Here is a 16562-nt window from a genome sequence, read left to right on the forward strand (position 1 = left end):
CACACGTTCAGCTTCCAAAAATAGTTCGCAAACTGGAACACTTCTGGGTTTGCGGCATTCGGGAGCCAAAACGTTCGAGAACTAAGCTGTTCCAAAACCAAGGTACGACTGTATCTGCTATGCTGAACTGACACTGTACAACATAACTTTCCAAACTTTTCACGTTAATGGCATGCATCATTTTGTGACACAGTAATGCAGTTTTACCAGCAAATCAGAGGTTAAACTAACCTCTTTCCAGCCCTGTGAGGAGTGCAAGGAGCCTTCACACAACACACGTTCACACTGCATCTGACACACTAACGTGTTGCGACACACAGTTTGGAAAGCTCTGGTGTACAAGTTATTACCCACAGACTACAAGTCCTATAGCTTCAATCCACAGCCTGCTTACTCCACATCAGAGTTATTTCCCAGAGTATATTAGCTATAGTTTGCAGCCGATAACTGGTTAGCCTTTGCTTTTGGGATCCGTCCTATGGAGCCAAAACAATAAAGGGTTGAACAAAAAAGAAAGATGACAACGAAACAAACTGCACAAGGGGGATTAAGCAAGGAAGACATTTAACACGAGTCATTTGTGATATTTTACCTTTAATGGCCCTTTCCACTTTGACTTCAAGACAAACAGAGAAATAAAGCAAAGAGCGGAGAATGAGAAAAGGTTTTGGTGAGGTATGCAAACACAGTTGCCAACACACAGCAAAATAATAATAATCATAGAGAGAAAGAGATGCCTCTCCATTGACACAAAACCATTTAAGGTATCTTGTACCAGGACATTACCTTCATACAGAATAGAGTCTAATTACAGCCTCGCTCCACTACACCTGAAGGAGCGTCTCCACCCCCATCGTTCTACCCGGACACTGGGGTCCAGCGCTGAGGGCCTTCTGGCAGTTCCCTCACTGCGAGAAGCGAAGTTACAGGGAACCAGGCACAGGGCCTTCTCGGTAGTGGCACCCGCCCTGTGGAACACCCTCCCACCAGATGTCAAAGGAAAAAACAACTATCTGATGTTTAGAAGACATCTGGAGGCAGCCCTGTTTAGGGAAGCTTTTAATGTCTGGTGTTTTAATGTATTTTTAATATTTGGTTGGAAGCCACCCAGAGGTGCTGGGGAAACCCAGCCAGATGGGTGGGGTATAAATAAATTATTATTATTATTATTATTATTATTACACACCATATCTGAAACTATGGTTTTGGCAGCAGAACCAGGTCTGGGAACATAAGCTTCCAAACACCTTGAAAGTGTATTGTCCAAAACCGTTTTGAAGTCTGTATTGTGATATTGGTTTCATAATTTTTTACCTGGCAATATATTGCGAGTCATGGTGTGCATGTGTGCGCGCGCTATGCAAAAATGATGATGTGGGAAAAACCATGAAGCCAGCCAGCCTCTTCACAGCTCCATCCTTATTTCAGACATTGTGATGTATCAATATATGGCAACACTTAGCTGGTGATAAATTGCAATGTTGAAAACCAGATATTGCCCAGCCCTAACTTTGTCTCCACCTACCCCAAAACTGCCATTATTGTTATTGTTATTTGAATTTATATACCACCCTAAACCCAGAGGTTTCAGAACGGTTTACCCAGTGTGTTTTTTTCCTTGGGGATGCAGGGGTAAGCATGCCCTTAAACATTTTGTGAATCTCTGTACTTTTGTCCATTTACTGTATTTACTTTTCCAGATTTGAACTACAGTGGTACCCCGCAAGACGAACGCCTCGCAAGACGGAAAACCCGCTAGACGAAAGGGTTTTCCGTTTTGGAGGCGCTTCGCAAAACGAATTTCCCTATGGGCTTGCTTCGCAAGACGAAAGCCCATAGGGAAATCTCCGGGACAGCGGGGAAGCGCAGCGCGTCTTCCCCACTGTCCTCGGACCTCCCCCCCCCGCCCGGCATCGGAACGAAGCTCCGATGCCGGGCGGGGGGGGGGGAACGCTTCCTCCCCCCCGCCCGGCATCGGAACGAAGCTCCGATGCCGGGGGGGGGGAAACGCCTCCTCCCGCCGCCCGGCATCGGAACGAAGCTCCGATGCCGGGCGGGGGGGGAACGCCTCCTCCCCCCCGCCCGGCATCGGAACGAAGCTCCGATGCCGGGGGGAACGCTTCCTCCCCCCCCCCCGCCCGGCATCGGAACGAAGCTCCGATGCCGGGCGGGGGGGGGAACGCCTCCTCCCCCCCCCCGCCCGGCATCGGAACAAAGCTCCGATGCCGGGCGGGGGGGGGAACGCCTCCTCCCCCCCGCCCGGCATCGGAACAAAGCTCCGATGCCGGGCGGGGGGGGGGAAATGCCTCCTCCCGCCGCCCGGCATCGGAACAAAGCTCCGATGCCGGGCGGGGGGGGGAAATGCCTCCTCCCGCCGCCCGGCATCGGAACAAAGCTCCGATGCCGGGCGGGGGGGGGAACGCCTCCTCCCGCCGCCCGGCATCGGAACAAAGCTCCGATGCCGGGGGGGGGGGAACGCCTCCCCCCCCGCCCGGCATCGGAACGAAGCTCCGATGCCGGGCGGGGGGGGGGAAATGCCTCCTCCCGCCGCCCGGCATCGGAACGAAACTCCGATGCCGGGGGGGGAACGCCTCCTCCCCCCCGCCCGGCATCGGAACAAAGCTCCGATGCCGGGCGGGGGGGGAACGCCTCCTCCCCCCCGCCCGGCATCGGAACGAAGCTCCGATGCCGGGCGCGGGGGGAAACGCCTCCTCCCGCCGCCCGGCATCGGAATGAAGCTCCGATGCCGGGCGGGGGGGCGGGGACACCTTCTCCCGCCGCCCGGCATCGGATGGCTTTCCTGAAGACTTGGGGTGGGAGGAGGGTTTTCCTTCCCACCGCCAACATTCAGAATGCTGTTCTGAATGTTGGCGGTGGGGAGGAAAAACCCTCCTCCCACGCAAGCCCCGGGAACAGAGGGAAAGCGCTGCGCGCCTTCCCCTCTGTTCCCGTACCTGTCCTGAAGGCTTGCGGTGGGGAGAAAAGCCCTTCTCCGCACCGCCAGCCTGGCAAGCGGTTTCCCTAGGAACGCATTAATTGATTTTCAATGCATTCCTATGGGAAACTGTGCATCGCAAGACGAAAAACTCGCAAGAAGAAAAAACTTGCGGAACGAATTAATTTCGTCTTGCGAGGCACCACTGTATAAAATGGTGGTTTTCTTGAGTCAAAATGAGAGTACAGTGGTACCTCGGGTTACAAACGCTTTGGGTTACAAACGCTTCAGGTTACAGAATCCGCTAACCCAGAAGTAGTACCTCGGGTTAAGAACTTTGCTTCAGGATAAGAACAGAAATCGTGTGGTGGTGGCACGGCGGGAGGCCCCATTAGTTAAAGTGGTATCTCAGGTTAAGAACAGTTTCAGGTTAAGAACGGACTTCTGGAACAAATTAAGTTCTTAACCAGAGGTACCACTGTACCCCTAAAGATTTTTTTAAGGAAAAAAAAGCACTGGGTTTAACCCAGGGTTCAGCAACCTTTTTCAGCCATGGGCCAGTCCACTATCCCTCAGACCATGTGGTGGGCCAGACTATATTTTTTGGGGGGAAATGAACAAATTCCTATGCCCCACAAATAACCCAGAGATGCATTTTAAATAAAAGGACACATTCTACTCATGTAAAAACACGCTGATTCCCGGACCATCCATGGGCCGGATTGAGAAGGCGATTGGGCCGGATCTGGCCCCCGGGCCTTAGGTTGCCTACCCCTGGTTTAACCCATGATGTGACAGTCACACCTCCAGAATCCCATTCAGGGGAAAGGTGAAGCAAGGTTAAGCAGCTGCACACTCCTAAAAGTTTAATTTATTAAAATAAATAAATGACGGTCTTGTGGATTTTTAACCCAAAGGACTACATTATGAACACATAAAGAAATATTTCGAAGTGCGTGCAGTCCAAGCTGCATGGGGGGCTGGCATTCAACCAACTTGGGAGCCCGGGGAGCATAAAATGAGTTGATCCCGGCCGTATTGCAGAAGCTCCCATCAGAACCTATGAAGTGGACAAGGGGATTGGCAATGACAGTGGTCTCTTTACCTCCTGCCATGGTTAGGGCTCCATCGAGCGCAGGGCGCACCTCCTTTGCCAGCTGCTCTTGCACTCTTCTCCCAAGCAATGGCCCAACATCTGTTAGAAAGGGACACAGGAAGAAATAATCCGATCTAAATGGCTGCTTGATACAGTTGGACATTGTGACGTTAACATGAGAGTGCTGGAGGTGAAATAGTTAAACAAGTTACCCAATCAGGACCCAGGGGGGTGGAGTCAGAGGGACTATAAAACCAGCTCTGGGGGGAGTTCGTGGAAGAGTTCGTTGGGAGTTGGTTGGAGTGGGAGTGAACTGGGACAGAGTCTGTGGGTAGGTTGAGTTAGTGTAGTGAAATAGGCTGAGTCAGGAACAGTTAGGAGCTAGGAAGACGAGTAAATATCTGAGAGGTGGTTGAGTGAGGGAGAGCAGGTAGCGGAAGTTATAGGTCTGGATAGGCACCCCATGAATGTAATTGACTGATACTGTTTATGAAACCACACGCTTGTTAAACTGCAATAAATAAACAAAAGTTTATGTTTCAATTTAACCCTGACTGGACTCAGTATTGTCCCAGGTAGGGCCTGGGTCGTGGCAGCGAGAAATAAAGTGGTGGCACAGGGATCAATAGACGGTGAAACATCCGGGGACCCTGTGTGATCACCACAGGCATCACCAACATGGCATGCAATGATTAAATGCTAGTGGACTGGACTAGCACATTTTACACTGCATAGAGCTGGTATCTTTTATATTCTCCCCCCCCCCCATAAAAAATCAAGAATGAAAACTGGAAGCAGGAAGAGCGCTGTCATTTAAAAGTTTTAAAAGTTGCAGTGCTATTTGCAACTATGACACAATTTGCAGCTGAAAGACAGTTGAGTATTGGCTGCCTTAGTATCGTCTAAGTGAGAGCTGGACCATAAAGAAGGCTTTTATCCCAACGGTTTTATTGTTGTTTATTTTAATAGGGTTTTTTTTAATGCTTGCAAGTCACCTTGAAGATGCTTATATAAAATGGCAAGGGTTTGCATTCTAAATTCTAATAAACGATAAAAATTACAGTAGCTAGTGGTTCTCTTCTGCTTGTTATCTCGCATGAAAAATATCCCTGCATACGCTCCATTTCAAGAGCTCAGGTATGACTTTCATGCTGTGCTAGAGAATTCCCTAAGGAACACACAGAGAATCCCTTCTTTAAAAAGCAGATAAGAATTTACTTTTCTAGCTGAAACTGAGCACGACTGGAGCAAAGCAATGCTAATGTTGTTTCATTATAAAGGGTGATATTCAATGTTAGTCATAGGCGGAATAGACTGACGGGAATCAATGGACTCAAGTAACTTTACGTCCAATGGGTTTTCAATGGGTTTACTCCAGGTAACTTAGCTGGATATTACCCAAATAATTTTTCTTGGTGTTTAACATAATCCACTTACAACCACAAGTTTGTTTCAGATCTTGGTAATAACTGTTAACACATAAACCTGCTGTTTAATACTTCAGTATTTTCTTGGTTATTATAACTTGTATTTAGAATTTATATGATGTATTTCAGCTGTAAGGTTTCCAAATTTCATGCAGGGGAGCTGAGATTGAGAGAACAGTGGTTTCCCTAAGGAAAGTTTTAAGTACGCCAATGAAATGCTGTTGATTATACTTACTATTAAGGTCAGAAAGTGCTTTCTTCTTGGTAGTGTCATACTGACTCACCAAATAGTCAATTTGCTGCAAGATAAAATAATAAATATTTTAAATGCTACTTTTTATACATATAGAAGAACACCCCAATACATATCAGCAGCAAGCTCCTTCCTACAGTTTATTCCATTTTGGGACAAGGTGTTCTCTAATGTATGTACTAATTAGACAGCCTTGATTATTCTGTTGAGTGGCCTGTTGAATGAACACCTGAAGAGGTGGCAAGAAATCAAGCACAACTATACGTTTGGCTTCTATAAAAATGTTGTCCCCTACAACAACCAGTCCGATTTTCGAAATGCATTCTGCAACCTAAAAACACATCCAAGAATAACTGCTTTATGCAGTAAGCTTCAATTACCATATTTTTTGCACGATAACACTCACTTTTTCCTCCTAGAAAGTAAGGGGAAATGTCTGTGCGTGTTATGGAGCGAATGCCTACGGATGGCGGGGGGATCTGCTGCAGTCGTGAGCAGAGGATCCATGGTTCCCCTTCCTTCCCTCCTCCGCGGCTCACTTTGAAACAGCAAAGCGGGAGAAGAGCCGCTAAGTGGGGAGGAGAGAGGGACAGGGAGCCTGCTTGCTTTGAAAGAGCAAAGCGGGAGAGGAGAGGAGCCGCTTACACGAGTGTAAGCGGCTCCTGTCCGGTTGGCTCCTTTAAAGCAAGCAGGCTCTCTGTCCCTCTCTCCTCCCCACTCAGCTTGCTAAATAGCAGCAAAGTTTTTCAGCTTGCTAAGCCGGGGAGGTGGGAGAGAAGCAGAGCCTGCTTGCTTCAAAGGAGCAAAATGGGAGAGAGGAGCCTTCTCCTCTTATACCCCTCGCCTGCATTATTAGCAGCATCCTTCTCCACCCACCCCACCCGTGTTCCTTCTCCCCTTAAACCCCTCGCCTGCATTATTAGCAGCATCCTTCTCCACACACCCCACGTGTGCTCCTTGTCCCTTGAGTGCTTTTCCTTCCCTCCCCACCTAAAACGTGGTTACAAAGCACAGATCCACATGGATCCTCAGGATTTTTGCACTGGGTCACCCCAAATTCACCATCAGATCACATAGCATGTCCATGGCTACAGCTTGCACCAAAAAAATCACGCACCCACTGTTGCCTGGGCCTGCAGTGGTGCAAAAATGCGGTTACAAAGCATGGATCCACATGGATCCTCAGGATTTTTGCATTGGGCTACCCCAAACTCACCGTCAGATCACATGTCTGTGGCCATAGCATGAACCACAAAAATCATACATCCACTGTTTCATTTAGAATATTTTTTTTCTTGTTTTCCTCCTCTAAAAACTATGTGCGTGTTATGGTCGGGTGCGTGTTATAGAGCGAAAAATACGGTAACTATATAGTTCTATCCAACATCATAGCTGTCAACTTACAGATTTGAAAATAAGGGACCAGCAGCTTCAAAAATAAGGGATCAGCAGCCAAAATAAGGGATTTTTGGAGCACAGGTATGTTCAACTTCTGAGCCCCTCCGAGCCAAAGGCAGAAAGCCCAGCCAGCAGCCAAACGAAGCCTCAAGTGGTGGTTCCCACAGAGCAGCAACCCAGCAAAGGGGATGCAGCAAGGAAAACCACCGTCACCTCTCCGCTGGGAAGCGCTGAGCAAAGGCGAGTCCCCAGGCAATGCGGCCGATTTGATCGGCACAAGGCATGCAAGCTCCACCCCCCAGTCGTTCTTAGACTCCTTATTGGGTGAGCAACGCAGCCAAGCAACACAGTTGGAGCCTCCCTCCTCCCTGGCCGGCAGGCAGGGAGGGAGGGAGAGGAGCTGTTTCCTTTGAAACCCGGGAAATGTAAGGGACATCATCAATCAGGGAGAGAAGCGGGACAGAGCGCTGGGATAAGGGACTTTCCTGCCAAATAAGGGACGGTTGACAGCTATGTCCAACATATGTACACCACACCAAAACAAGCTGTATTGGTTTTCCAGTTGCCATGGGCATATACAATCTTTTAGAAAGGTAAATAAAAGCTTGATCTTTTTTCTGCATCTGGTGTTTGCTGGCAAGGATTCCTCTGGAATGTGCAGGGTGAACTCAACCCCTTTAATGATGCTGTGGACATCAGAAATGGTCCCAAGCTCTGTCTGAAGGAGGGTGACCTTCATTCTGTGAAGGACTGGTCAGGCTCCCATCCTCATGTTGGAACGAAGTGGTACTCCTTTCTGACTCAGCCAATCACGTGTTGGCTTGGGGGTGCTGTCAGTGTGTGCAGCAGCAGCATCAGGAGGGTGGAGTCAACCCACACATTCCCCCAGGCCCTTTTGCGAGTTGTAAATAAGGTTTGTTCTTGGATAGGGAGCTTACAGCTTGCCTGGTGCGAGACAAACTGTGAACCCAGGTTCAGACAGAACACTAAGCCAAACCATGAGTTGGCTCACAAAAGAGCACTAGCAGCAGAACCAGGAGGAGAAGAAAAACAGACATGTTCATTTCTGGGAGCCCATACATTTGCACATTCACACTAAGGAATTGTTTGGCTTGGTGTTACTTGCAAACCTACTCATGATGGCTTGGGTTCTACCATACCGTGAGCACAAGCCGCTGTTTGATAAAATGTCCGAAATCTGCAATTTTGCTATGTGCATTACTGCTGTGCCCACTTTCTTTCTTAATTGCTATAACGAAGAAAGTATCACTTTACCCCAGGTGTCTCATTCAGGAAAATCCTCAGGTCTTTGAAATTACTGTTCACCAGCTTCCTTGCTCCTCTGACTTGACTTGTGAGGTGCTGGTTAGCAGCATAAGCAAAAAGAACACCAATACTATGTGTAAAAGGGGAGGGAAAGCAAAGATTTTACTTTACTGTTGCCAAATAGTTCTAGTTTCAAATCAGAGTAAAACTATTAACATTCACAAAAAGAACAATATCTGATGAAGAACATAAAAATGCACATTCAAACTTCCAAGACACAATCGATTGTTAACCATTATGTGGGTCAGAGAAGTAGCTGGGACAGAGTTAACTGGACATTCGTGCCAATTATTTAACCAGAATAGTTTTAACTTCAACTTGTCAGACATATGTCTATATTTCCTGTTCCCAAGAATGCATAGGCTAAAGACTAGCAAACTAAAAGAGGAAGTTAAGACAACTGGGAAGTTGCCATGATTCTCCTAACAACTCTCATTGTGCTAAGTCAACATGAACTGCCACTTCTCAAGGGATCTGTCACAACATGGGCTCAACATGCACATATCCAGATATATTCAACCAGATTTTGCAAAATTGTTTTCCATGATGTATTTTGTCACAATCTGGGCACACACTAAAGCATTCGCTCAAATGGAAAGCTTGAGAGCTATACATAAACAGCAACAAAATTAGTGGGAAATGTTTTGCTATCCGGAATAAGTAAGCTTTTATTTTTTTAAAGGACATAGGGACTTAAAATATGGACTTGTAGTGGTCCACAAATTCAGCTTAATAATTCCTTTGTAAGCCCTCAAGGTACAGAATAGCAGAGAAGCCTGTGCCCTTAGGCCAACTCAACCCATTTATTTTTAATCACAATGATTCCTCCCATCTTCAGGTGAGTGGAGAAATTGTGTCCATAGGTCAAGGGTTACAAGAAAATGAACAGCTTATCCCTCTCTCTGATATAGCTTGGCAGGATGGGGATGAAGACATCTCTTACGTTCTGATCTAGAGTTGCAAAAAGAAGTCACCTCTGGAAAAAGCCTTGACATGATTTTGTAGCTTCTCATATGTACTTTGAATCTAACAGGGTACAACTTGCTATGAACTAAAGCCCACGGATTAGCCCAGGATTTTATTTTTTTAAAAGCTGTCCAATTGGCTTGCGTGGCATCAGCTGCTTAGACCTGCCTCACAGTGTTTCATGTAACCTCCTATCCAGCTTGTGGGCTTCTAACAGTTGGAAATGATGGTGCAATAGATAGACTTTGGTAAGATTCAGCAAAGACTCTTACGTGGGGCTGTGCTCTGCGGATGCCACTATCTCAAGATGATTTGGCAGAAGGCAGAGACTTGGGCACAGAACTGGACACCTACAAGGGTAAGCAATGCTTTCCAGTTTCGCTGCCTGCACAGTCTGTACTGGGGGTTATTATCTATTCTTGGCTGCCTCTAAAAAGGAAAACATTTCACAATGGACAGTCAGATGAAAAGTGTATTTCCAATTCACATGGCTAGAATTACAGTAACAACTATGTTCTTTGGAGGCGATTGTTTCGGTCTTTGTGCTCACACTACAAAAAGGTCAGTAGCTCAATGCACCATGAAGGTTTTCTGTTTGCAAAACTTTGATAATTTCTCATTTTGAGCCTCTCCGACAGAGTGGGAAAAACACTTTACAAAAACGAGGAAAACCAGTCACCCCACTGATCACATTTATGAAGACTATTAAACAGACTTCTCCTTCATGTTTGGTGATATGAAAAGCAAACTTTTGCTTAACATTCCTTAATAAAGCGATGACTAGAGACCTTGCTTTCCCAGAAATGAGGAGAGTGTGCTACTCAATCACACTCTGAGAAGCCAACTGGCCCATGCACAAGTGCAAGATTTCATTAAATATATAAAAATGTTTCCATATACAGTACATGTTCAGCAAAGAGGTGGTGGGTGCACATACTTTGGTATGGCGACCCAAGTGCCAATTACTGGGGGGTGGGGGGTGGAGAGAGACAGAAATCCTGCCTCTGCCCCAAATCGGTGTGGGATGTGATCCATGAGAAGAAGTCAAGTACAACATTCCTTGTAATGCTAGAGAAGACATGTTTGGTCCAGCCAGTCAAAACTTCCTGTTCCTCCTGGCTGGAGCATCCTTCCTTTTGCATGTGATAGAAAGTGGGCGTGACTTTACCTGTCCAGGTTACAAAAGGACGAGTCACGCAGCACACTTCCCTCTTTTTTTTGACTTCTTTCTTCGTTTGACCAGCTTTTAGCTAGGACTGCTCTGCTAGCTCTCAGCTAGCAGAAGCACTGGGATTATTCCCCCATATGAGGTAGATCCACATGTACATATTTGTAACTAAGTCTGCCTTCAGGAATCCAACTATGAACTGATGTCAGTAAACTTCTTTTACTGACTTGGAATAAGATTGTGGTGTCTTTATTCTTTTAAGAGGGATTCAAGGGAATTTACCAGGAACGTACAATTCAATCTGAGACAGATTGAACTGTGTAATAGTGAGAGGCTCACACGAGCCTGCAACCAGCTATCTGCTGTGCATGTAAGAAGGGGAATGTAACTCTGCTCCATAAAGGAACTTGCTAGTGCAAGTTAGGAAGGATATTAATAAATAATATATCCTCTCCTGACATCCTGAACATTCCCACAATCAGCACAAGGGCAGGATTCAGAAGGAAAGACATACCCAGAAGCCTCTTTTCTGGCAACAATTGCCCTCGTGGAAGGGGAACAAAAGATTTTAGATAAGCCTGCTTAATGTTCAAGGGTTCTGTCTCTCTTCCACCAGAAGCCAAAGGCTCCTACATGTGTGTTTACTCACTCAAAGACAGCAGACTATGGGGCTACAATTGGAAAGACCCCCTTTCCATGGGTCCTTGCAACCACAAATGTACCCTTTATTCTCTTCTGTCAGGGAACTGCTATCGGAGCTAGAGGCAGAGGGAAGGCTCCAGAGGGATGGCGGAGAGGGTCCCAGTAGGGAGAGAGGCAGCCTGTCCGCTGGGGAAGGAAATCAGCGTAACACCAGTAGAGAAGGGGGGCAGATGGGGGAATCGGAGAGGAGGCTCCAAGACTCCTTGCCGGAGACCAGCGGAGAGAGTACAGGTCCTCCACTGCCCACACCCTCCCTGCGCAGAAGGCTTCCGCGCAGGGAGTCTAGGCGGAGACTAGGCGTCAAGGAACTTTTGTGCTGGAAGAAGTTTAAGAAACGCCCACTGACGGATTCTGCCAGCGACTGAGACAGTCACGATGCTGGAGGCTGTTCAGTCAGAAAGGGTTTAACCAGGTAACCTCGCCAGCAGTGGCGGCAACTTACGCACGAGCAACCCCTAAATCCATTACATCTTCCATACAAGATAATGGAAACCACTTGCTTCTTTAGGTGAAAACAAAGAGCTACAATTAGACAAAATGTTGAGGATTGTGTGCATATACATGCATAACCCTTGATATCTGTTTCCAAAACTCTGGTGAACGAAAGGACAAGAACAGAGGACATTTTAGGAATGTTCCCGACTGCAGCCCTGGACAGAGGTAACCCACAGAGGCTAATGGGAATCAATTGTGTTAAGAGACAAAATGAGCAGAGCTGCTCATTTCCTTTAGAGACAGGCTATCCTTGGTTCCTATTGGACTGGCTCAGAAATGAGTTAAGACCATTACCCAAAAACTGGTAAACAGTTTGGTTCATCACCTTAAGTCCAGCACTGAACAGGATGCTAGGTGAACCAACATAATATGGCCTGTGGGTCACCTGTGGACCACAATCTACTTTCTGCCCACATGACTCAAGGTGACTGAAAGCTCAAACCAGGGTTTAATTCTGGAATCCTGAGTCAGCTCCATCAACCATGAAGCGCTATATATTGGTAAGTTAGGCTGTGTTGCCCACACTGGGAAACACGTTTTGTTATGTTAGAGAGTACAGTCTAGTCATGAAGGGGCCAGGGGTTCCGACCGCTTCTAGCTCATAAGGAAAAAGCAGGATCAAGTTTCGCATTGCCCATCCTCAGCAACAAAACGGATACATTCAGAATGAAAACGGAAGCAGCCTTTTGTTCAAGAAAGCTATGACATACAAAATTAAAATTGATGCAGGTATGATACATTGATTTTGCAGTGAAAAAGCTAGCACAGGCAGTTCTTATTAAAAAAAAAAGGGCAAAAGCCTTGCGCGCTCAGTTCCAGAACAATAATCAATCATAGAGAGAAGCTGTATGGTCAGCAGTCTCACATGATGTTATTCTCTTCTGTATTGTACCACTGTAGGCTTCACCTGGGGGACTGACTGAATTACCGTCTCCTCACATTCAAATCCTACATAAACAACATTAGCTATCCTAGAACCTTTTCCTTGGTATTGGTATTGCTATTGCAGAGTGGGAATGTATTAAAAGATAGATTTGAGGGGGACCCCACTAAACCCTGGAAATTAATAAACTGTAGGATTTTGATTAATTGGGATATGGATGAAAGTACAAGCTCCAGAGCTCTGTCAGACAAGGAATCCCAGCCCTGACTTATGCAAACCAGCCTGGCTGGCCTTCTGAAGAGCAAATCTGTTAACATGACAAAAGGTGTTGATGGGCCATCTGAGAGGAATACTTTGGCCTGGGGAGACTGATGGGGCCGGGGTAACTGGGTGTGAGATGACAGGAAAAGGGAGTCTTTCAGTAACGTGTTCCGGGAAGAAGAAAGAATGGGATCCATCTTGGGCAGGCTGGCTGAAGGCTGGCTGAGACTCCAAGATGGCTTGGACTCCAGGGCTTCACTGCTGTGGGAGACAAGCTCCTTTTGAAATGACCGTGCTGTAAGATCTGGACTCCCTCCGTGCAGACTGAAGGTGTAAACCATATTTCTTAAAGCATGACAGTCTCTGCCGTGTCTCAGTTCTCCAAAGGAACGCAGACCCTGGGTGAGTGCCTGGAACCCCCTGGAATCTGGCAGAGAGTGTGGGGGAGTGGCTTTTGTAACAATATTCTATATCCTCAACTATCATTAGTACAAAGTGGTACATTCTAACAACTAAACACATCCAATGGGCCTGCTGATCCTGTAGCTTGGCTCCAGATCTTTCAGTATAGTTATGCAGTCAGCCTGTGGTCATCAAACAGAGCGGCTCTCTTTTAATTAGTGACTTTTATCTCCCTTAAACTTGTGCACATTATTCCCAGCCCAATAAAAACTCCATAAATAATAAACCAGACTTAACCCACCTTGCTTATATGGCAAAGCAAAATTCACACTGTGAGCAGCTTGGCTATACTTGCCTGATGATTAAAGCGGCAACGAAAAGTACTGTAGCAAAGCAGCCCCTCTGACAGTCTGCGTTTTTCTTCTGTCTTTGGTGCATTTCCCCACCACAGTTCTCACAGCAACGGCACATGCAGAAGCAAAGCCCCACCAGAGGCAGCAACAGAACAAACAGCACTCCCAGAGCAGCAGAGACTATAAAACCGATCTCATAGTAAACTGCCTGCAATGCGGACAGAAACAATAGCAAAAGCAGATATATTATAACTGAGATTCACATTACAGACATAGTTTCAAAACCGAACTCAGACTACATGCTGGAGGAAAAGAACTGTGCGATGAAAGGGGCTGACTAACTAAGTCAGCACGCTGGATGGAAGTACAACTTTTGCCCGATTGGAGAGGCACTGTGCAGTATTGATCCGGCTTTCTCAGCTAAAGGAACTGACATCATCCCAAGGGGTGAATGATGCACATTCCCGGATGCAGCCCACGCTACAGAGGAGAGGGGCAGGAAAAGTCTAGCAGCAGCATAATCCCATCCTTGTGCTGCAACTGTACAAACTGGAACATGGGGTACTAGAAAATTATTAACTAGGATATCCTGGAGTTGCAAAGAAGAATCCTTCCCATTGTTCTGGAAAATGATAAAAACAATACATTTGTTAGTCCAAGAAAGAAGCGAGCTGGCAGTTCTAATTTGGAGGCCAGGAAGGACACCGCTGCACTAAGTGTCCCGTCCCGTCCCCCCTAAAATACACTTTGAAAAGTCGTCTGTGTTAGGAGTTCTTGTAGTGCACACTGTAGCGCTGCAAAAAGGGACACAGTCTGGAAAATCCTACATTAAACCAAAGGGAGTCATGCCTAAAGGCTTTCTTGACTGATACAAGACTATGTGCTTTCTGCACTAAAAAAACACCCCCTGAGTTTTGCAAGTTTTTAAACAGAGGTTGGATGTCCGTCTGTCATGGGTGCTTTAGCTAAGATTCCTGCATCGCAGAGGGTTGGACTAGATGATGCTTGGGTCACTTTCAACTATATGATTCTACTCAATCATAGATTTAACACAATTTCTCTTATTTTGCCTAATTTATTCTGCTTCTGCTAGTTGTAGCAAGACACACTACAGCGCCATCCTTGACCACTGGCGATCCTAGTCAGCAACCCTCCCCAGGTTATGAGGACCAATGCAAGACATAAAAAGGTAAAGGTAAAGGGACCCCTGACCATTAGGTCCAGTTGTGTCCGACTCTGGGGTTGCGGCGCTCATCTCACTTTACTGGCCAAGGGAGCCGGCGTACAGCTTCTGGGTCATGTGGCCAGCATGACTAGGCCGCTTCTGGTGAGCCAGAGCAGCACACAGAAACGCCGTTTACCTTCCCGCCAGAGCGGTACCTATTTATCTACTTGCACTTTGACGTGCTTTTGAACTGCTAGGTTGGCAGGAGCAGGGACCGAGCAATGGGAGCTTACCCCATCGCGGGGATTCGAACCACCGACCTTCTGATCGGCAAGTCCTAGGCTCTGTGGTTTAACCCACGTCCCAATGCAAGACATAGGTAAGGTAAAGGTACCCCTGCCCGTACGGGCCAGTCATGTCCGACTCTAGGGTTGTGTGCCCATCTCACTTAAGAGGCTGGGGGCCAGCGCTGTCCGGAGACACTTCCGGGTCACGTGGCCAGCGTGACGAAGCTGCTCTGGCGAGCCAGCACCAGCGCAGCACATGGAAACGCCGTTTACCTTCCCGCTATAAAGCGGTACCTATTTATCTACTTGCACTTAGGGGTGTTTTCGAACTGCTAGGTGGGCAGGAGCTGGGACCGAAAGACGGGAGCTCACCCCGCCGTGGGGATTCGAACCGCCGACCATGCGATCGGCAAGCCCAGGCGCTGAGGTTTTACCCACAGCGCCACCCGCGTCCCTTAATGCAAGACATAGGGCTGGTTTATTTCATACTTGTGAACATTCCCTTGCTCCTTCAAGCCTGTTTCCTCTGAAGCAACCTCACATGGACGCATGTGATTGAGGAGTTAATTAATAAAATGTTAAGGGTAAATTAGCTCCAGAAAGGAAAAGCGCTGCAGAGCAGAACTGCACACTGAAACCACTCTAGGCTGTTTTCTGACATTTCACACAATTGCAATAATGTACTTCAACATAAACTTAAGCCAGCATGGGTGTTGCTGCCTCTGCAGTTTCCCCCCACATCAGTTCAGGTGTAAATGGATCCACCCACATGGCTCGTTCTTTGGCATTTACCGTATTTTTTGCTCTATAACACGCACCCGACCATAACACGCACGTAGTTTTTAGAGGAGGAAAATCCGTAGGCATGCCACCCGTAGGCATTCCCTCCATAAAACGCACAGACATTTCCCCTTACTTTCTAGGAGGAAAAAAGTGAGTGTTATGGTGCAAAAAATACGGTACCTGCCTTTAGAGGTACACTGCTTATGTGGTATGAATGAATGAATGAATTTATTAATACAGTCACAGACCAGCGTCAACACACACAATATCACAGATCATAAAAAAATAAAAATAAAAAAAATATCAGAAATACAGAGGACAATATGAATATAACAAGGATTTAAATATAAAAAATTAAAGTTAATTATTAGCGTGCCCCCTATAATTAGCATTTGGGGGTTTGGTCATTATGGGATACCACTTGCTTCCTGCGATTAATTGCAGACGCACAGAATTTGGCTACATTTAATGTAGTCTTGGGATTCTTGTCCTCTAACAGTAATTTTAAACTAACTATTTACATACCACCTGCTTATGTGGTATGTAAATACAGGATCCAGATCAGCACTTTTAGAAATAACCTAAAACAGCATGAAAGCAACTGTAGAGGTAGCAAGAGCCACACTAGTACAGCTCAGCAGTGCGTGAAGGGATTTCCAAGT

General features: G+C 46.7%; 1 protein-coding gene and 1 long non-coding RNA gene across 10 annotated transcripts in view; both read right to left on the reverse strand.

Annotated features, from left to right (window-relative positions):
* Positions 1-16562, reverse strand: part of PROM1 (prominin 1) — a 112555-nt gene that overhangs the window by 38480 nt on the left and 57513 nt on the right. For 8 of the 9 annotated variants that reach the window (XM_081019878.1, XM_081019881.1, XM_081019882.1 and 5 more), the window contains 4 exons: positions 13668-13873; positions 8385-8505; positions 5694-5757; positions 4041-4130 (listed from right to left, as the gene is read on the reverse strand). In XM_081019878.1, coding sequence (XP_080876004.1) covers positions 4041-4130; positions 5694-5757; positions 8385-8505; positions 13668-13873 — 481 coding nt within the window. The remainder of the gene's footprint in view (positions 1-4040; positions 4131-5693; positions 5758-8384; positions 8506-13667; positions 13874-16562) is intronic. The other variant, XM_081019885.1, reaches the window with a different exon arrangement.
* On the reverse strand, positions 10831-12002 carry LOC308485010. Its single transcript, XR_013990294.1, has 2 exons — positions 11740-12002; positions 10831-11299 (listed from the first exon to the last, which is right to left on the reverse strand). It is a non-coding gene; the product is annotated as an uncharacterized lncRNA (long non-coding RNA).

Source organism: Podarcis pityusensis, assembly GCF_964106645.2.
Source record: "Podarcis pityusensis genome assembly, chromosome: 9".
Classification (NCBI taxonomy): domain Eukaryota; kingdom Metazoa; phylum Chordata; class Lepidosauria; order Squamata; family Lacertidae; genus Podarcis; species Podarcis pityusensis.